This window comes from Theobroma umbraticum, unplaced genomic scaffold (assembly GCF_002168275.2).
Source record: "Theobroma umbraticum cultivar Fairchild unplaced genomic scaffold, ASM216827v3 scaffold_44.0, whole genome shotgun sequence".
Classification (NCBI taxonomy): Eukaryota; Viridiplantae; Streptophyta; class Magnoliopsida; order Malvales; family Malvaceae; genus Theobroma; species Theobroma umbraticum.
Window position 1 is genome coordinate 5,168,394 of NW_018397255.1, and position 20,640 is coordinate 5,189,033.

Consider the following 20,640-nt stretch of genomic DNA (forward strand, 5'->3'; position numbering starts at 1 on the left):
TTTGACGAGTAACAAGTTAGTGCAATAGAGGTATTATACAATTGAGTAAAGTAAAATGTCACGAATTTTATATTAGTAAGAAATAGAGTGGATCTTGAGAATATAAATATAAACCTTCCATCATCTATCAAGTAAATTTTTTAAATTGAAAACGTGAACACATAATATATAATTTTGTTTAAATTTTGTTTTTAAACTTTAAAATTATACAGGATTGGATTTAAATTCTGATTAGTAGCAACTGCACAAACCTTATTATAAATATTTTATACAAAAATAATTTAAGGGTTTTTTTTATTAAATTTTATACTTGTAAATTAGTATGCGACGACTTGCGCCCACTGTGATTCGAAACTGGGATAAACACAATGACAGTTGCTAAATCTATCCCTCAGTAAAACCCTGGTTCGGCCGTCTCCCTCGCGATCCATTCTTGTCACAGCCAAAACCCTAATCTCGGACCCAACAACTGAAAGAAGAAGGAAACGCAAAAGAAGAAGACGATGAGACATCCATGGCGATTTCTTCTCTTCCGAAGATATCCTCGGTCTGCTTTCCGAGTTCCCACCATGTACCAGGTACTCCCTCCTTCCATTCCTCCTCCTCCTCGTACTCGCTCATTCCACAGCATTTCTTCACACTCTCATTTCACAAACCCCTACAATATGAAGAAAGAACTATCCATTATAAATTACAAAAACTGCACCATCAATCATTGTAGTTTCTCATCCGAGGCAGCCGTTGAAGAAAAAGAACCAGATCATGTTTTGGTAACTGTGACTGATATTTTCACTAGCCTTAATGATAGGAATGATATAAAGAGAGAATTGGAGTTAAAAGATGTTGTTTTTAGCCATGACATGATTTTGAAGGTTTTGAGGAATGTTGAGTCTAGTCCTGATGTTGCAAGGAGATTTTTTGATTGGATTTTGGAGAGCAATTTGGAGAAATTGAGCTCAAAATCGTATAACCTGATGCTAGGTATTTTGGGTGTTAATGGGTTGGTTGAGGAATTTTGGAGTTTGGTTGATGGCATGAAGAAGAAAGGATATGGTATCTCTGGTGGTGTCCGCGACAGAGTTGCAGCGAAGTTTGAGAAAGATGGGTTGGAGAGCGATTTGGAGAGATTGAAAGGGGTTTTTGCCTTGGGATCGGTGGATAGTTCAATTGAAAAGGTTTGTTCTAGGGTGTGTAAGATTGTTAGGAGCAATGTGTGGGGGGATGATGTTGAGAAGAGGTTGCGTGATCTGAATGTTGCATTTTCGAGTGATTTGGTGAAAATGGTTTTGGAAAATCTTGGTGCAGAACCAGCAAAAGCATTTATATTTTTCAGGTGGGCTGCGGACTGTGGTTTGGTGGAGCATGATGAGCAAAGTTATAATGCTGTAGTGAGGGTTTTGGGGAGGGAAGATTGCATTGATAGGTTTTGGAAGGTTGTTGATGAAATGAAAAGTATTGGGTATGAAATGGAAATGGAGACTTATGTTACGGTTTTAGGGCGCTTTTGTAAGAGGAAGATGATTAAGGAAGCCGTAGATTTATATGAGTTTAAAACGGCTGGTTGCAATAAGCCTTCTGTGAGTTGTTGTACCTTTCTGCTGAGGAAAGTAGTGGTGAGTCAACAATTGGACATGGATTTGTTTTCCAGAGTTGTGAGGGTTTTTAAGGAGAGTGGGAATGTCTTGACAGATTCTATGGTTGATGCAGTTCTCAGATCTTTGACAAGTGTTGGTAGACTTGGAGAATGCAGCAAGGTTCTAAAAGTAATGGAGGAAGGTGGGTTTGTAGCTGGCGGTAATTTGCAGAGTAAAATTGCTTTTAGACTTGCTAGTGCTGGTAAAAAAGATGAAACTGCTGAGTTTATGGATCATGTTGAAGCATCAAATACTAATTTAGATCAAAAGGCATGGGGATCTTTAATTGAAGGGTGTTGTGCTGCTGCGGATCTTGAGACAGCATCAGCTTATTTCCAAAATATGGTTGAAAAAGAAGGGGTCTCTCATGCTGGTTATGCCTTTGAATGGTTGGTAAATTCTTATTGCAGCAGGAAAGAGCAATGGATGCATGCAAGCTTCTGCACAAGTACGTTAGTGAGAATCAGTTAAGGCCATGGCATACTACGTACAAGGAATTGATAAGGAAGTTACTGGCTCAGGGTGGATTTAGAGATGGTTTAAGTCTCTTGGGCTTGATGAAAGATCACGGTTTCCCACCCTTTGTGGATCCATTCATTGATTATGTATCAAAGTCTGGAAGTAGCGAAGATGCTATTGCTTTTCTCAAGTCTATGACATCAAAAAGGTTTCCATCTCTGTCAGTGGTTCTCCGTGTTTTTGAAGCCTTTTTTAAAGCTGCAAGGCAAAATGAAGCGCAAGATTTATTGTCAAAATGCCCAGGTTATGTTCGTAACCATGCAGATGTTTTGAATCTCTTTTGTTCCAAGAAATCAGGTCAAGCTGTTGCTGCACCTCCTGCAGTTGCTTAGGCTTCATTGGCTGTGTTTCAGATTGTACTTTAATTGATTAGGATGGCATTTGTTCCAAAAGTTGGCCCTGAGATTTTCGACATCAATCATTAAAATGTGTTGTCCTCTGGCTCCAACTTGCCTGGCAGGCAAATAAAAACCAAAAGAATTTAGGGTTTTCATGATTTGTCCCTGTTAGTGCTTTTCAATTGCATATGGAGTCAATTTTAGGAGGATGCCTACACTGTGGGTATTATCGAATGAAACAATGCCATCCATAAGTCTATTGAGGGTTTCCTCATTGTTTTGGTTGAGTCCAACTAACTCTGAGCATGTGAACTTGGGCATAAGTTTTACTGTCTCCCTCATATGATGCTGTTTTGACGAAATGACTTGGATCATTATCTGGACGTTATTTAAACTATTTATTGGATTTGCTACCTGATTGATTACCTTATCCTGTAAATATGATATAGGTTCAGGTGTCATTTTTTGTTTATTAACTGATTATGGTAATAAGCCTCCGTACAATATGCTTGTAGCTGTGGTGAGAGTGATATCTCGGCAGGTAATGAATTTTGAGACCAATCAAAAGATGTTTATTTCACAACTACGCCAGATGGATATGTCATGCCCACAAAACAGCAAAATAAAATTCCTTTACTCTAAGAGTGATTCCTTGTAGGGTATTGTATGCCAAGGTCTAAATTGTACCTACTGTAGTTGGTGTTACATGTACCCAAGTATTTGGTTCAACGATACATGTACGTATCTTTTGCTCAAAAAGCTAGGTTTGAAGCCTCTCTTCCCTCAAATTAACAAAAAAAAAAAAAAAAGAGACTGATGTGTAATAACATTCTGCAGACTTGTTTGTTGAGAAACATGGAGTTCTTGGTGTGCAGGACCGTGGTTAGGGTAAATTAGGTATCTTGACATTAATCTTTTAGGCAGATTAAGGGGTCTTAAGCTTAACTAGTTTTTGAAGTCGAGTTTTAGTTTATAACAGGGAGGTTGAAACTCATGGTGATGCAGTACAGTTGTTCAAGGCAAAACTCCATCCCAAAGTTGCCTATGATTTTTCTTTTCTTTAGAGCATGAAGCTGGAAGAAATTTTTGAGGTAAATTAGTCTGGGCAATGCTGTTCAATGCTACTGTGCAATTATCTCAATACCTGACCCCATATCAAGGCTTCTGCTTGCTGCTTGTCTTGGCATGGGCTTCAACAGCTGGACCTTTATTTATTTCTGAGAAGAACTCTGGTTATGATGAAGATATGTGGAACTGATACAATACAAATAACACCGGCAAGGGCACTGGTGTAATTGTATATTAATATGCTACTACTGTTTGACCAGAATTTACAATTTTCCCTTTCTTTTTGTTGGATGGAAACAATTTTCTGTTTTTGTAGGAAAAAGCCAAATTATTCAAACTTGGATTTTATGCTTACTTTAAATTGGATTTTGTACCCAAACTAAATGAGCAGTAAAAATCCCCAGCAATCAATACCCAGGTATCATTACCAAACACATGTTTTAATTTTATATACTATTCCCCCACAGAATCATCGTCGCCGTCGACCATACCCAAAAATTTGTATTCTTTCAATTTCCCCCCTGTCTAAAACTTTTGAAAACATTTCAATCAGCCCCTCAAATTTTAATACCCCCGCGCCTCCCTTGGAAAAAAAAAAAACAAAAAGCCCTCAAAATTTAGCAGACCACCGCGTTGGATTGACGCTCAAAAAAAACCACTAGCGCCCTCCCTTTATATAAATACACCTTTTTCTATTTTTCCTTTCTCCTTTATCTCTCTATAGATTTTGAATCCGGATCCACCGCCATCATACAAAATAACATTCTCTCTCTCTCTCGAACCTGCTTTGCCGTTGCCTTTGTTTTTCGTTTTTTCATTAATAATTATAAAAATCAATGAGGAAGGGAGCTAAGAGAAAAGCCGCCTCTCAGAAACAACCGGAGAAGGAAGCGAAAGCGTCGTCCTCTTCGCAAGAAAATCAGAAGGAAAACCATAAACCTGCTCCCAAAGCTAAGCGTGTTAAGACCTCCAAGCCTGAGCCTGAGCCTGAGTACTTCGAAGACAAGCGAAACTTGGTATCCTCCTTTAAATTTCCCCGCATTGTCTTATCGGATGCTTTTTTTTTTCCTTGAGTCGAAGTTTTGATGTTTTTTTTTTTTTATGATTGAAATATTTTAATACGATAGCTTTAGTTTTTTTTTTTAAGTTTATTATTTTGATTTGTTGAATATATCTGAAGGAATATGAGGTTAAAAGATTTAGGTTAAGGGTAAATTTCTTAATGCTTTTGACTTTTTCAATTTACATTGAGCTGTTAATTTTGGATAACAGAGGTTAAATTTTACTATGAGCTTTCACGCTAAGATTAAAGCTTAGTGTTCATAATGGATACAAAATTTGGAGCCTAAATATTATTCTTTGGGATAATTAAATGGGGCAAAGTCTTGCGTTGTTGTTGCTTTTTAAGTTATTTTTTATGAGTTGTCATTTTGCGTTGTGCAGGAAGATTTGTGGAAAGCTGCATTTCCTGTTGGAACAGAGGTTGGAGTTTTGAGTTTCCCATGTTGGATTTTTGGTTCTGTCTTCTTTGAGAATTTAAGTCTGTTGCTTACATTCCATTTTTTTTTCCTTTGATGGCAGTGGGATCAATTGGACACTGTTTACCAATTCAGCTGGAACTTTTCGAATCTTGAAGTGAGTTGCAGGAGTCTTTTTGTCTTTGCTTTTTCACTTTCAATTTCTAGTTTGCTGCAGTTTTTTTCCCCAAGCATCATACAGATTTGGTTTAGAGATACCTGGACTTATTTCTGTTCTTTTTCTGGTCAGGATGCATTTGAAGAGGGAGGAAAGCTATACGGAAAGAAAGTTTATCTGTTTGGTTGTACTGAGCGTAAGTAGTTCACAGACTTGGTCCTGGTATTTTGCACCTTTATACAGACGATTTGCCATATCTTGATTGGAGAAAATGTTTTTTTATGCCATTGGCTGCATTACCTCTTCTATTGTTATTTTACTCTGCGAAAAGGAAAGGAAGAGAGTATGTCTTTTGTTTTAGATTTGAGCTAAGTTCCCATAAGTTTCTTTCTTGATCATGCAGTTTTTATTTCTTCTGTCCTGTCCCTTTTGTTCATCTGTTACACTTTATTAATTTTAGTTATTTTCTATTTATGCAGCTCAACTGGTCCCTTACAAAGGAGAAAACAAAGTCATTTGTATACCTGTGGTTGTGGCTGTAAGTTGTCTAAGATGGTTGTGAAGTTATTTTAATGCTTGTCATTCTAAATCACGTAAAGGGATGTTTCTTTTTTCTTCATCTTGTAATGAGTGGGCAGAGTGATAGAGCAGCTAAAGGCATATTTAATCGTATATCTCTATGTGACTTTGAAGTTAGATATTCCCTTGCTGATCTTATTTTAACATTTTCCTTTGATGCTTTAGTATGGCTATTCCTTTGAGGTGCAGTTGTCAAGCTTAGAATCTCAGAACTTGGGGCTTTGGCCTCTTCGATAAATAGTTTCTTCACTTCTCCTCCATAGGTGTAGACATGATTTTGTGACACAAAGGCTTTTGATGGCCATCTCACAATACATTTTATTGACCATTTTCCATATGTTTTATCCAGTGAAAAAGCCATCTTAATCTATCATATTTTTCTTTTGATGGAAAGAGTTACTATATTGTTGCTTATTTAATTTGGACCAAATTAGCAACATTGCAGAATGTTGAGAGTTAAAAAATCTTCCTAACTTAACTTTATTTTTCTTTTATAATTAATAAGTGTGTATCTTGTTTTCACAGTGGTTTATTATTTTCAATGACTGCAGTCACATAATTATTAATTGTTTATGGGATTGATTCATTGAAAATAGTTGTTTCCACCATGATGTATGATTGTATTTTCTTGCTGATTAACTTCTGGTTCTTCTTTTTTTTCAGGTTGTGTCTCCTTTCCCACCTTCAGATAAGATAGGTATTAACTCAGTGCAGAGAGAAGCTGAAGAGATTGTTCCCATGAAACAAATGAAAATGGACTGGGTTCCGTATATTCCACTTGAGAATAGGTAGACAGTTTTGATCTTTTTTTATTTTGATCAGATTTAAAGTTAATTTTTAAGGGGATTATTTAATTTAATTCATTTAAGTAGTTGGCCAAGTTGATAAAATGAACTGTTATTTATTTTATGTTTTTATTACTATTAAGTTTGAATGGATTTAAAAGGTGATTGTACATTTTGATTCCTCTACAGAGACAGCCAAGTTGATAGACTGAAATCTCAAATATTCATCTTAAGCTGCACTCAAAGAAGGTACAGAAGTGCACGCTATCCCGTACAATCCTATTAAAGTTTTTTCTTTTGCATGAGATTGTCAACTAGTGTTCATCACTGTGTCCTTATTACAAAACTGCTCTTGTCTGGGACTGTTACCTTGGGTCAGTTCTCTCTAAATAATATGCTTTAATTTGGTAGACCTGTATATTGTATGTATGCTGTGGTTGGGGGGTTATAACTGTTGGTTGATTGGTTTGGTTTATCTGAGAATTGTCAATACATTCTGATCAGCTTGTTGTTGTCTCAATACTTACACCAAATCAAGTGCTGAGACTTCAGTCTTGGTTGTTGAAAATGACAATATAATAGATACTTGTGGTCATCCTCAGAGGCTTGGGCTTATCAATGTGCATTTCTTATTTTTGGGCCCTACAAGATATTAAGTTGGCTTGGTTTTGTGCTGTCCTGTTGAAACTTCTGTGTCTGGAGAACACTATTTATTATGTCTCTGCGTATGAGCTAAGTGTACCATTCGATACATAGTCTAAACAATTTATAAAGGTCTGTCTTGTATAGCTTCTAAGATTATTTTAGGGCAGGCTTCTCTTGTTTACAAATGGACTTCAAAATTTTCTTTCTCTAGATTATTCCTTTTTTATGAATGTGGGTGTTTATGTGTGTTTTGAGTGCATGCATGTATTTTTATTAATTTTTTCTAGTTGAAATTCCTTCTGCAGGGTTGCTTTGAAACAAATGAAAATAGATCGTCTCAAGAAATACGAGTATTGTCTGCCTTGTGAGTTCTCTAGATATCTCTGGATGTTAAATTGCTGGATTATGCATGTCTGTTGCTTATTCTGATGACTTGTCAAAGAGGAAAATATGAAAAAAAAAGAGGAAATTTATTTATTCCTTTCTATGTTGTTTGGCATGCCTTTATTGACAGATTTCTATCAGCCTTTGAAGGAAGACGAGCTTGAGCAAAGCACTGAGGTTCAAATAATTTTTCCAGCAGAACCAAAGCCGGTAATGTTTTCTTATAGTTTTGAGAAAATTGATGATCACCGACACTGGACTTTCTGGATATTATTTGGTGGGTGAAGTTGGTTTTAGAGGTTGAGGTTATGATTGCTTGGATATGAACTGTTGCTAACAGTTTAGTTGGAGGCAAAAGGATCCTTGCATCTTTTAAGGCTCAAGGCAAAACAGGCACTCGCTTGAGTGAAGCAAAGAGCCAGTTGCCAATAAGATTAACGCACACTCATACACATGTACACATGTATGTATCTATGATACTCCTGTGGTTAAAACATGGAGGTTTGAATTTCAAACCTCGGGGAGGGTGGGGTTAAGCTCAGTGCTTAGCAAATTTTCACATGTACCATTGCATCTCTTATACTTGTAAACTTGAAGTATATATACAATTTGGCAAATGTTGAGAAGTTGTCTCTACTCCTTTTGCCTGATATATTACAAAGATCAAGCATGACTAAGAGTCATTACTCTAGCTCTAAGTTTCCTTCACTCATGGACATAATCCATTTCCTATTTTCAAAGATACATGTGCTGTCCATCAAATGAAAATATACTCATTAAAAGAAAAGAACTGAAAACAAAGGGGAAACTTATTGGAGGTGTGCCATGTGCCATAATAAAGACACCTTGATTAGAGAGGTCTGAGTTGCTTTAACTAGATTGTGTTAGTGCCTACTGCCTAGGGCTCCTTGACTACACTCTTTGTAATGTTTTTTATTGGAATAACTGTGCAAAATATTATGTAAATTGATACATCCTTTCTGGTCTTTCAGGTTTTCTGTGAATTTGATTGGGAGTTGGATGAACTTGATGTAAGACTCGACTCTTTTGTTCTTATGTTATAGACTAGTCAGCATGATTTTTTTTGTGATGTTTCAATTATGTGAACTGGTAGCTTGGAATTGTTTCTATTTCTATTATTTATGCATTAGCCTATCATTTTTGAAGGGAGTTTATGCATTTATGCATTAGCCTTTAGTCCATGATTTGGCTGTTTTTGCTCACATCATAAGAATTTCATACTAAACTGTATCTACCAATTTGCAGGAGTTTACTGATAAACTGATTGAGGCTGATGAATTAGATAAAGATCAAAAGGATGCCTTTAAGGTTAAGTTCATTTGAAGATCCTCCAATATATTGCAGATTTTGTGGATTTGTATGTACTAATTGAATCTGAAATGCTTTTGGTTTTGTAGGAGTTTGTCAAGGAGAAAGTTCGAGAAGCAAAGAAAGCTAATCGGCAGGTATATTGTGGGCAACATTGCTTCTTGAGTTGTTAATATAGTTGGTTAGGGAGCATGAATTTGGATAGGCTGATTAACGTGGCCAATTCCATTGTTGTAGGCAAGAGAAGCTCGCAAGAAAGCCCTGGAAGAAATGAGTGAGGAAACTAAAGCAGCATTTGAGAACATGAGATTTTACAAGTTCTACCCTGTTCAAACTCCGGATGCTCCTGATGTATCAAATGTTAAGGTAATATTTATGACCTACTTCTTTAGATTCCTTTCTTTTTTTCCTAAGAAAGGTATTATTTTTTGGTAATTATTTAATTTGTTAAGTGCAGCCTTTTAGTAATTTTTTACATCTTGTTTTTCTCAGTACTAATTATTTCTCATACAAAATGTTATTTGCATTACTTATTAGCAGATTTTTCTTTATAGGTAGTCTTGGTGTTCTTATCAGAGCTTGTTATATAATAATTAAGGCTTTTGATTTTTTTGAACATACTATCGGTGATAAGTAGTGATCACATGGTCTGTTTTAGGTTTCTGAATGGTTATATTTGCCTTTTTTTAAAAAAAAATTGTGGGAAGGGGGATTTGAACTCTCTTTCTTGGCAGGGGGATAATGCACCAATCAATGAGCCAAATGCTCAGGTGCTGAATGGTTATATTAGCTTGAATGTGTTTACCTGGTAAAGTTGGATGAGTTCATTTCTGATTGAATGGCTGGAATGGTTTGTCAACTATGCTTTAGCACTTATGCTTTTTGATGGATTACTTTCTTTTTTACTCTCCAGTCTTTTGGATCTTACTCTAGGAAATCAATTGAATTATAGACCCCCTCCATTCCTTACACTATGTTTGGTAGGAAGGAAGGAAAAAAAGTGAGTAAAGGAAAAAACAGAGGAAGGAAAGTTGTTTTTCCTTTTCCTTGTGTTTGGTCTGAAAGATGGAAAATGGAGGGAAAGAAAGAGAGTTAGATCCTAACAAGTCAATCTCCTTGTAACGAGATATGGCATAACAACTGGAACTTCATGTAGATTCGTATGGTGGTTATAACTCCTTCAAATAGTTGCTAAAAATGGACAATATCTGAATGAGTCCAAGCTTGAATATTTTCCTGAGCTCATTACCTTTCCTATAAGCAAATTTGTAGACTTTTTCCCCCAAGGGCTGAGACTTTACTAAAATTTTGAAGTACTTGAATGCTAGGTCTAATAATGCTGCCTGATAATACAGGAGTGAAAGCATTAATTTAAACAATGCTTAGTAAATTTCACATTAGTCTTTACATCACTTGTTGAAGAATTCAAATCATAATCAACTTCACTTTGTCTTCAATGTAACAATTGTAAGTTAATATTTTTACATCTCATGATGTGAAGTTTATCGATAAAATATTTCATCTTTACAATGTTAGGATTCATCTGTCATTTGTTACTAAGATGATGCTTGAGGAATGTTTTCTCTAGGACTCCAGATGCCACATTTATATTTTTAGGTGCAGGATTATAATGCAATCCATTGCTTATTTTACGTAAAATAAGAGTATGATGGGCTAATATTTGAATAATTCCTTTTGTTGTTTGGTGGTTGTGCCTTGCAGGCTCCATTCATAAACAGGTACTACGGGAAGGCCCACGAGGTTCTGTAATTGAGCTTTCAAGCTTTCATTCAGGACGTAGCGTAGTTGAGAGATGCTTCTAAAAGCCTGCTTTGGCTCCCAGGAGTGTCATATCAAGCATTTGTTACATCTCCAGGACGCTTTGGGAGCATGCCTCTGGTGCCCCCCATCACGGCCAGGTGTGTTTTAGGAGATAGATTTAAATTAGATCTCCATAACTCTTTAGATAAACAAAGCAGGTGCTCTTGTTACAAATAGGCGGAACATGTAGTATACTCTATTGAGGCTTTTCAAAATTTTTCAAGGAAACTTTTAACCTTCAGGTGCTAAAAATCCCAATGCAGTTGCAGCCTGAGAATGTCTTGATTTTACTCTTTATCCCCCCCTTTTCCGATCTTTTATTCCGACTGATTGTAAGAGTAGAATAAATTAATATACAACAATTCAATTCTGAGAAATATTAATGAAAAGACTAGCCAAATAAGTTTCCTAGATTAAATCATGGTGAATCAAGTGGGAATCCCATGGTTTTTGATTGTTGTGTATGCTTACAAGGTAACTGGACCGAGAAATGTTTAGAAAAGGAACATAGCTGTGTTCTTGTACAGAATCTGTAAGCAGCGTAACAATTGCAACATTCTGACAGCAATTGTTACTTTTAAAATTCTGCCATTGATGCTCTGGTTGGGCACCGATAACCTTCAGCAACCTCTTCCTTGCTGCCTTGCATGATTACGTGCAGGAAATTCAGAGAGAAGCAGATATGCGAACCCTGGTGAGATTATTTTATTGAGTCTTACAACTGGAAGGGAAAAAAAAAAAACACAATAATAAAAGGTGAATATAGGCGCAGCATCCATTCCTTTAATAGGGTGAACATTATTTAATTAAAATCGAATTATCGGTTAAAATGATTCAGTTTGTCTGATTATTCAGTTAATTTCCTTAGTACTCTCCATTTATTAGATTTAATCGGTCAGTTTTGATTTCGATTCTAAGATTAAAAATTCAATGAATTGAATTAATCAAACTAACAAGATAAAATTTGCAGCTCATTAACCTTGAAGCTCAATAAACACACAAATAATTGGATAAGATATTTTAATGTTTCTAAACATATATGATTGGGATTTCACAATCTAAATTTATTTATTTTGTACTTAAAATTGGACTCAATCTCGTTCTTTTAATTATTTAAATAATCAACTGAATTAATTAATCTAACTCAATTATTGGTTAATCCCTTATAACATATTATTCCGTTGATTGGATTAACGAAAAATCTAGATTCGGTTAATTTGTTTTGAAAGATTTTGTGATGGATTAACAAAGATTGGGCAAATCCAAGGGCAGTGAACAATGAGGACGGGGAAAGGGCTGGGGAAGATGTTTTTGTTTCCCCAGATAATTCACCACTTGGTTCGATCATAAGGTAAAAGTAAATCTTCAATATAAAGAAAAAGCATATATTGCACAGAAGGCTGCAACTATTTTTCATAACTTACATAATTTTATTAATACTGTTAAAAAGTAGAATAATTTGACAACAAAATACACTTCACTGATGCCTCTTGAACCTCCACTTCTTTGTAGGTAAGAAAACACCTGCTGGAAAATCAACAGAAGAAACACAAAGCCTACAATAACACTGATAAATTACCCCAACCAATCCCACAAAATTATCTGCCTGACAACAAATAGGCACTTTGACATATACTAGTCCCCAAGGGACCAAGGATAACCTCACAAGCAGCCACCTCAGCTAACCAAACTCTAGCTTCCACCATCAGCATCCAAAACCAGCACCATGAAATGATCTTTCCACTCGCTCAGGCTTGCGAAAGGCATAAGACCACACAACAATGGCAGAATCAAAAGTATAATAGAATAGAATAGTGATCTTCGGATCCAGTAAGGAAGCAGTGGCCTCTCTCTCACAGCTTGAGATACATTAACAGGTCCATGAAGAATGATGAACAGCACCGATGTAAAGACATTTGAGAGGAAATGCAACAAGCATAGAATCTCCCAGTAGACGAGCCAAAAATATCCATTTCCTCCCAACATATCTACACAGAACTTCCCAGCCAAACCACAGGCAATTCCTAGCAGCAACATTATGAAAGTGACTGGCATTGTCTGTTTTGAAATTGCTGAACGCTGCACAATCAAATAAGCTACTGCAAGAATTATCAAGAAGGCAAACATCATTTGACTCATAACTTGAACCTGGCACTTAAGAGTGTGGAGCCCTGAATTGAAAGATGCCATCGGCTTTGGGATCCACCAAGACTTGGATTCCTGAAAAAAATCAAAGCTTTATTTAATATTATTGAGACATTTTAAGGACTCTTAGAGGGGAAGCATAGCAAAGAAAAGATGATTTATCATGAATGATGTGATAATGCCAGGCATTAAATGTCAAGGTATATATTGGAACAGATATTTACGTAAAACAGGACAATGGTAACACATAAATATTAGATGATGTAAACAGTTAAACAATGCATTAAGCCTAAGACAGATTATTGTCATCAAAATTTCGGAAGACAAACACCATAAAGGTCAAGCTGGCGATCTCCTATAAAAAAGTTTTTCCTACATTAAATTCTGTTGCCATAGTGCAACTGAACATTAGCCTTAGTTCCGGAGCCATTCACAATTTGTTTGCCCCATAAACCATAGACTCTACGCCTGCAGGCCTAAAGGCTACATTAATTTTCCACATATGGTTGCAGAGTAAGCAACTATGGTAATTCACTCAAAAAGCAACAATTAGAGACAAGCTTTCATGTAGTGTTGTTGAGGGATTACTTTCATGGGCTTGGGAACATAGTTAAGGAGAAAATTACTAAACACATGAATTGACATTAAGAGTTACCTAATATAATGGTCAAAACAAATCAAAAGATATTAAAACTAACTTCTAATGGTCGAGCAAACCTTGGGAGGCATTTAATTAACCAAAGCCAGGAAGAGGAAGTTGCCATTACCTCAAGTGAAGGATTACAAGATGATGTAGCATCAGTAATCTTTTTGTAAGAATAAATATAAGCCCCATATATAAGGAAGAATGTCATGATGAACAGGCCAGCAACAAGACAATCTATGCACTTTTTAAGCAATTCAGTATGTCTTGTGTCTTCTAGTTGGTTCTTGAACTTTTCAGCTTTAAAGGATGCCTTTGATATACCCATTGCTAATTTTGATCTCTCCAGATGGTTGGAGTCCATGTTTAGAGCTAGCTGTCTCTCTTTCAACTTCAACTTTTCCATTGTAAGACCAAGCTCTAATGTCTTGAGGTCGTTAGAACGAACTTGCTCTATAACAGATTTCTCAATCGTGCCGAGGACTGAATGGTTTAGAACAGAACTTGGAGTGACACAAGCCAGTTGGTTTACTTGTCCAGGAATGGCAAGCTCCTGATTCAAGGAATCAGTTTGGATATTCTCCTGTACCTCTTCATGAAAATTCCATCGATTCTGAGTTGCAATGCAAGGCAGGTCAACTTCTGAGTTTGAATCCTTTATATCAAAAGAGCTTATATAACATCCACTTCCGCTTGAAGTTTCATCTGAAGTAGAACTTTCCACATTATTGGAGTTCAATAGGTTTTTTTCCTTGTGCTTGGATGACTCATTAATCAATCTAAGAGTCCTCAAGGTGCTTCCAAATGATTTCTCAAAGTTCCTCACAAAACAATCAAACTTGTCTCCAAAAACCTGTCACCAAGTGAACCATAAAAGCAGAAGGCATATACTCAATAAGCATCATTGATGGTGTGATGCACAAAATAAGGCATGAGGAAACTTAACTTGTAAAATCAGAGTCAGTCGATGAGTCAGCAGTTTAAAGTCTGGCTTACATTGGCTAAAGATTCTCTGACAGCTGAAGTGCAAATCTGCAAGCATAAAGAGTAACTGACTTCATTAACAAGGAAGACATTTTTCACTTCAGTAAAACAAACCAGCTATTATGGGCATCTTGTTAGAAAATTAGGACAATACCACTGAGAGATAATCGGGAGACAGCCTTTCCATTGTGACATCTTTCCTTTCCAGAACCTAGAATTACAAAAAACCAGGTTACCATAATCAACCCAAAATTACTCGATGAGATCTTTTAAAAATGAAACAAAAGTATAAGAATTGCCTTTCACAGTATGTAGCTTATCTTTTTAAACTTTTAGTCACAATTGAAGAAGGCCAAGAGGGAGAGGAGATTCAAACTATCTTGACCCTCCACTGCATGACAACAACCAACTAGGCAAAGTTTGGATTATTTACAGAATATAGTCAACATAAAAACAGATTAGATTGGGAGTCGCATGCAGACAGATAGGGAATCATTTTAGAAACTGTGTAACCTAAAACAGGGAACTTTGTTGTAAGGCAAGACTTTTAGAACAGCAGCCTTGGCCTTTGCTATAGCCCTATAGCTCAACATTGCAACTCAAGCTTCCAATGTGCCAGGCAAAAATGAGATACATCCCTCAAGACCCAGCACTCCCTTTTGCTCGAGGCAATTGCAAACATTATTGATGCACTACATCAGCCATCTAAAGAGCCATTGCCATAAGATATCCTCATTTAACCAAAAGAAAGGAAGACATTAAATTTATAAAATCTAACAGAAATCAAAACAATATGAATTCACTAACAAACTTGAATTCTAGGGAGCCAAAATTATGTTCTTTTTTTCAAATTGTCACAAAAAAAAACCAAAATTTAACTTCAAAATTCCCAACTCACAAAAAAAAAAAACCACCTTTCAACTTAAAAGCCCCCTCAAAAAGTTAAAAATTCAAAAAAAAAAGTCAGCTTTTGTAGCAGGGCTCCATAAATTATAAAAATTTCACAATTTTCCATCTATATAATGGTAAAAAGAAGGTTGAAACTTGATCGAACCTGAGCAACAACAGCCGCGAAGGACATTCCTAGAGGAAGCGCAATGGACTCAACGTCACCAACCTTAGATCGTCGAACCGGACCGAACCGAACCCTAGAAACCCGGCGTTTGAATGGCAGGCTCGTTCCTCTCTGAATAGAAGATGAACAGGAAGCGGAGCGAGAAGAAGACGATCGTGCGTCTTTATCAATTGTTTTCTTCTTCTTTCTGTTGATGAGGGGTCTTGGAGATGGAGAATGATTTTCGACCGTTGGATCTGAGTCATCGTTGGGTGGTAGTGCGGCACTGCAAGCAGGGGATTCGTAGGGTTGCAGAGAAGGGGGAGAAGAGGAAGAGAGGACGCCCATTCGGAAAACACAAAAAATTAAAAAAAAATTAAAAAGGTTGGTAAAGCATAAAATTTGAAAATCTCCTTATTACGAAGAGGGTGAGAAGCGGCGTTAGAGTAACGCCGTTAGAACATTTTGAATTTCGTCCACGTTGGCTTTTTTAACATAAACGAAGGGAGCGTTGTCTTACCCCATAAGAAAACGGAGCGTTTATTCTTGTGTTTTTATATGAAAAAAGGAAAAAATAATGCTGAAAATAAAAGTGAAAACTTAAAAATAGGGTAACTTTTTTAGAATATAGTAATTAATAAAAAATAAAATAATTATAAAGTTCTGACAAAATAAAAGATTGAATCCAACTCCTTTCGAAACACGGGATTAAGTTTGGACGTTTTTGAACTTTTAAAACCCCAATCTAAGTAATTAAATAAAGGTTTTTATTAAAATATTTCGTTCCATAATAATTTCATATATATTTTACTTTAAAAATCGAGTTCCAATCTTCCTTTTTTATAAAAAGAAAAGATTTTTTTTCTATACATGATTAAAGTTATTTTTTTTAAAATTTTAATTAAAATATCAAATTAATCATAGCTCTCATAAATTTATATAAACGTGAATAAATAAATGGTCTAGATTCAGGCACCCACTTGATTCAGCTTGGGATTTTGCATGCTGTCCTGTCTCATGGTCGAAAAATGTTTTGGACCGATGATGCCAAGATGGTCCAAGTCCTCACATTATGCCCCACATGTCATAGTAACATGGTAGATCGATACAAGCACCGATTAATTTTTTATTTTATTTTTGTAATTGTGTTAATTTGATATATATTAAGTATAATATTTAAATCAATTCTTAAATTATTTAAAAATATAAAAATTTTAATTTTTTATATTTTTATTATATTTAATCAAATTTTTATATTTTTATTTTGTATCAAATAACTTTTTATATTTTTATGTTGAGTTAAATAAGTTCTTATTAGTAATAATTAACTTAATTAAAATATTATTTCTCATTTTATGTCACGTAAAGTTGATGTAATATGTTAATTTATTATAATTAATAATGATATAAAATATTAATATATCATAATTGATGATGAAAACGTGATATGTTAATTTAATATTATAATAAGTTATATTTTTTACTCTCCACGTTAACGTTATATCAATGTATATAGATATAAAATGATAATAATTATTTTGATTAATAGCAGTTAGTTAATTATTAATCATAAAAGCTTATTTGACTTGAAATAAAAGTATGAGATCTTAATTGAATGTAGTAAAAAAATAAAAATTTGTTTCAATTTTTTTAAATAGTCTAAAGGCTTATTTAAATATTATGCGTATATATTTTTATAACCACAATCAATCTAAATAATCAAAATATATATTTGTTTCAATAATTAGACCCGTAAATACCAAAAGCTATTTTCTAGTATATATTATAGTTTTTTTTATCTAATTTTCTCTACACTACCAAATTGTTAATTTGTTTTTTTATTTGTGGGTCAATGAAAAAGTGTGTGCATAATTTCTTTATAATTTTACTTAAATTATTAAACCATCTTACAATCATATCAAACTATGAAAAAAATTAAGAATAGTAGTTGGATTAGAATCTTCCTCGTCCAGCAGCTCTCCACATGTTTTACTTCCCCAACTTCCAGACAGTTCCAACAGTTAAAACATGTTTGCTTCATATGATTTTATGTATTTAATATGTTTATTCTTGCTAATTATATTTTAGAAATTTGAAGATGGGTTTGTTGAAAAACATTGTTAAGACTTATATCATGTAATGTACATGCATCAGCATTACCAAACTTGCAGCAAGCTATCTGTATTTAATTTAATAGAATTTTCTTCGTTTCAAGGCATTGACTGTCATTGGCAGTAGAAATTCTGAATGAAAAGTGATTATCTCTAGAAAAGTAAAAAGGGGATTAATTTCTCAAACTGCCTTGCAAAGTCGATCCATTTGCTGGCCTCAAAAGATATCTTTTCTAGATATATTTGCTGGGCCAATGTCCTACGGTCAGAAATTCTAGGAGTCAGATATGAGCTGGGATTTTTCACAAGAAGCCCCCTGCTTAAATTGGAAGTGGCAAAGAGAAATGTATCTAAGTAATGTCCTGCTTAAAGTAAGTGTCAAAGAATTTTAGAAGAGTTATACATATATCTATGAGGAAACTTCTTGCTGCTTTGGTTAGTCAAGACAGAATCTGCAGAATAGATGATTGAAACATTGACCTGGGACATGTTGTGGTTACAATAGTTATGATGATAATTGATCAGATAAAGTAACATATAACTGAAATTCTCTGAAACTAAGATTTCCTGCTCTTTGATTGTACTTTAGTAAGAGAATCTCTGATAAAGTTTTATATATATTCATTAGATAGTTAAATCAAATTGAAGAAACAAAAACAAACTTTAAACATATAAATATATATATATATATATATATAATGGGGAAAAAAACTAATAATTTGATTTGCAACTGCTACCAGTCAACCCTGTGAAGATGAGCTGCCATGGTTCTATTGCCATTTCCATCTCCATTTTCTCGAATCCTGTTTGCGTTGAAAGCACCTGCTGTCATCAAACTCTCTCCATAGCCGATCCCTCTTCCACCATCTTCATAGTTGTGTGGATGTGTACCTTGAGCCCCAAGCGAAAAGAAGCCATTGCCATAGCCCTGGAAATGATCTGTACCCCTAGCTGACATAGCTGCATTTACTTTGTTGAATTCAATAGCACCACCATGGTTGATTGCAGGATTAGTAGCAGCGCACTGATCTTCTTGCCTAGCCATGGAATTCTTCTCTCCTTCAGTTTCCCTGTACCTGTTGAGATAAACCTTGAGAGGTCCAACATAATTCTCAAATCCCAGCGTTGTCATAGCCCACAAAAGGTCATCACCGTTTATAGTTTTCCTCTTTTCCCTCTGACACTTGTCCGAAGCCTCACCCGTGATGAAGCTGATGAACTCGGATACACATTCTTGGACAGTTTCTTTGGCTTCTTTGGATATTTTTGCATTTGCTGGGAGGGATTTTTTCATGATTCGACTTACATTAGCTATGGGAAGGAAACGGTCTTGTTCTTTGGAAGAACTGTCCGAGATGTTCCCGGAAGATGGGCTGCCGATGGGGCTGCTGGTTTGGTTTCTTTTTCCAGTCATGGGAGAAGAGAAGAGGAAGGCTGGCTATAGCTAGCAAAGAAAGAAAATAAAAACGGAAGTGTTTAAGGTAAATTTGGGGGAGATATGTATTCTCTGTGAAGCACTTTGTTGTGGAATCTAAAGAGGGGAAGTCTGGCCTTATAAGCTAACACAAAGGGAGAGAAAGAAGGCCAAAATATAAAAAAGTGGCAAGGCGGTTTGATGTAGACAGGAAAGGAAAGAAACAAACACTTGGAGGATCAGAACCCTGGCAAAGAAGGCTTAAGAAGTTTTGGAATCTTAAGGGGAAAGAGTGAAAATTCCTAAATGGGTTTTGAGAAAAAAAGAAACAATAAATTATCTTGTCCATAGAATTCATCTGACAACCGCAAAGACCATAATCTACCTATCAGTTTGCTCCACTCTTTTATTGTCCTTCACCCAGTCTTCCCCTGAAATTTTCAGTCAAAAAACTTAAAGACTCACTCCTAGGAAAATGGAAAACAACCCATGACAACCAGCTAAAAAGCACAGATATTTTTCCAATATGCAAAAGCTTCTTCTTTTGCTGGAGTGAATTCCCTCACTGAATGCTGCCTCTGGAATCTAATCTACTAAATTTGCATGCTCGATATGACATTGGGTCTAGACTGAATCAGTTTGCAGCATGTTTCCCGCTGATTATTGCTTGACACAATATTCAGATAACAATTATCATGCATTCAAAATTCATTCATACTATAGTCTTCCAATTTGGGAGAGAGAAAGAGAGAGAGGGATATGTCCTCACTGTTTTGTTCTTCACCTTGGCAAGACTGTGCTCCTAGCTGTTCCAAAGAGCCCTATGAAGAATGCCTTTGAGTTGTGACAGCCAAAGTACTTGTTTTATTCTTCATTCTGGGATGGAAATAATGGTTTCTTTCTTCAGGAAATTATAATCATAATAATCAACAAACAAACTAATAAAACATCAATATAAAGTTAAATTAATTGAACTAAGGGTTTCACAATCTACTTCTTATACCATTAACATAAGATCTTGTTGATATACAGGAGAGTATGTTAGTATCATATTGTCAAAATGCATAGATTGGATTCAAAGAATATATGTATGTTATAATTTAAAGGCTTTTTCCTTTCACTTTTTCCTTACCTGTTTTGAATTTGTTTTTGGTGAAAGTAAAAAATTTTGCAAACCATGACAAATTTTAGTAGTATTTTTGGCCCTAGCCTGCTTTTATATAGCATAGGGTTCCATATATACCTACCAAATAATAGAGGAATAAAATCCTGAATTTGTACAGATTGGACATTCATGGAAGCTAGCGGGAGCTTCTGATCCTGTTGTCTTCATGCAGATATTTGCAAGGTTAATATTTCTTAAATTTTTCTTGATTTCAAATTAGGGTTATTAATCAATATTAGGCTTGAATTGATATATATCATGAAATGGTCATGGTATCTTTGTACGACCAGGGCAAAAAGCATGCAAGAGGGAAGCTGCTGGATAGACTTTGCACATATGCTTCACTTTTGCTCTCTCTCTCTCTCGCTTTGGGTTTTTGTTTCCATG

At 35.3% G+C, this 20,640-nt stretch overlaps 3 protein-coding genes and 1 pseudogene across 3 annotated transcripts; 2 read left to right on the top strand and 2 right to left on the bottom strand.

The window, feature by feature from the left end:
* Positions 1-360: 360 nt before the first annotated feature.
* On the top strand, positions 361-3,834 carry LOC110429429 (pentatricopeptide repeat-containing protein At3g02490, mitochondrial-like). The gene is given in 2 exon segments (XM_021445468.2): positions 361-2,043; positions 2,046-3,834. Coding segments are annotated over 2 exon segments (1,980 nt in total). The 5' UTR covers positions 361-503; the 3' UTR covers positions 2,486-3,834.
* A 406-nt stretch (positions 3,835-4,240) lies between these two features.
* On the top strand, positions 4,241-11,168 carry LOC110429430 (protein HEAT INTOLERANT 4-like). Its single transcript, XM_021445469.2, has 14 exons — positions 4,241-4,575; positions 5,003-5,041; positions 5,141-5,194; positions 5,327-5,390; positions 5,674-5,732; positions 6,437-6,561; positions 6,748-6,807; positions 7,509-7,567; positions 7,718-7,797; positions 8,580-8,618; positions 8,854-8,916; positions 9,006-9,053; positions 9,154-9,282; positions 10,639-11,168. Exons 1-14 carry the CDS (start codon positions 4,396-4,398, stop codon positions 10,684-10,686), a joined length of 1,047 nt encoding a protein of 348 aa, XP_021301144.1. The 5' UTR covers positions 4,241-4,395; the 3' UTR covers positions 10,687-11,168.
* Positions 11,169-12,123: 955 nt separating this feature from the next.
* CPR5 (protein) lies at positions 12,124-15,951 on the bottom strand. Its single transcript, XM_021445398.2, has 5 exons — positions 15,564-15,951; positions 14,664-14,720; positions 14,522-14,557; positions 13,650-14,378; positions 12,124-12,957 (listed from the first exon to the last, which is right to left on the bottom strand). The coding sequence occupies exons 1-5, from the start codon at positions 15,909-15,911 to the stop codon at positions 12,430-12,432; spliced, it is 1,698 nt and encodes a 565-aa protein (XP_021301073.1). The 5' UTR covers positions 15,912-15,951; the 3' UTR covers positions 12,124-12,429.
* A 2,262-nt stretch (positions 15,952-18,213) lies between these two features.
* On the bottom strand, positions 18,214-19,882 carry LOC110429381 (nuclear transcription factor Y subunit B-1 pseudogene; annotated as a pseudogene).
* Between the last annotated feature and the right edge of the window lie 758 nt (positions 19,883-20,640).

Bases quoted from the DNA above. Each gene is read 5' to 3' on its own strand.
- LOC110429430 (XM_021445469.2), top strand. From the start codon at position 4,396: ATGAGGAAGGGAGCTAAGAGAAAAGCCGCCTCTCAGAAACAACCGGAG. The intron at 4,576-5,002 runs GTATCCTCCTTT...TGCGTTGTGCAG, and splicing joins TCGAAGACAAGCGAAACTTG to GAAGATTTGTGGAAAGCTGC. The intron at 5,042-5,140 runs GTTGGAGTTTTG...CTTTGATGGCAG, and splicing joins CATTTCCTGTTGGAACAGAG to TGGGATCAATTGGACACTGT.
- CPR5 (XM_021445398.2), bottom strand. From the start codon at position 15,911: ATGGGCGTCCTCTCTTCCTCTTCTCCCCCTTCTCTGCAACCCTACGAA. The intron at 14,721-15,563 runs GTTCGATCAAGT...TTGTAATTCTAG, and splicing joins TCGCGGCTGTTGTTGCTCAG to GTTCTGGAAAGGAAAGATGT. The intron at 14,379-14,521 runs GTAAGCCAGACT...ACTTGGTGACAG, and splicing joins TCAGAGAATCTTTAGCCAAT to GTTTTTGGAGACAAGTTTGA.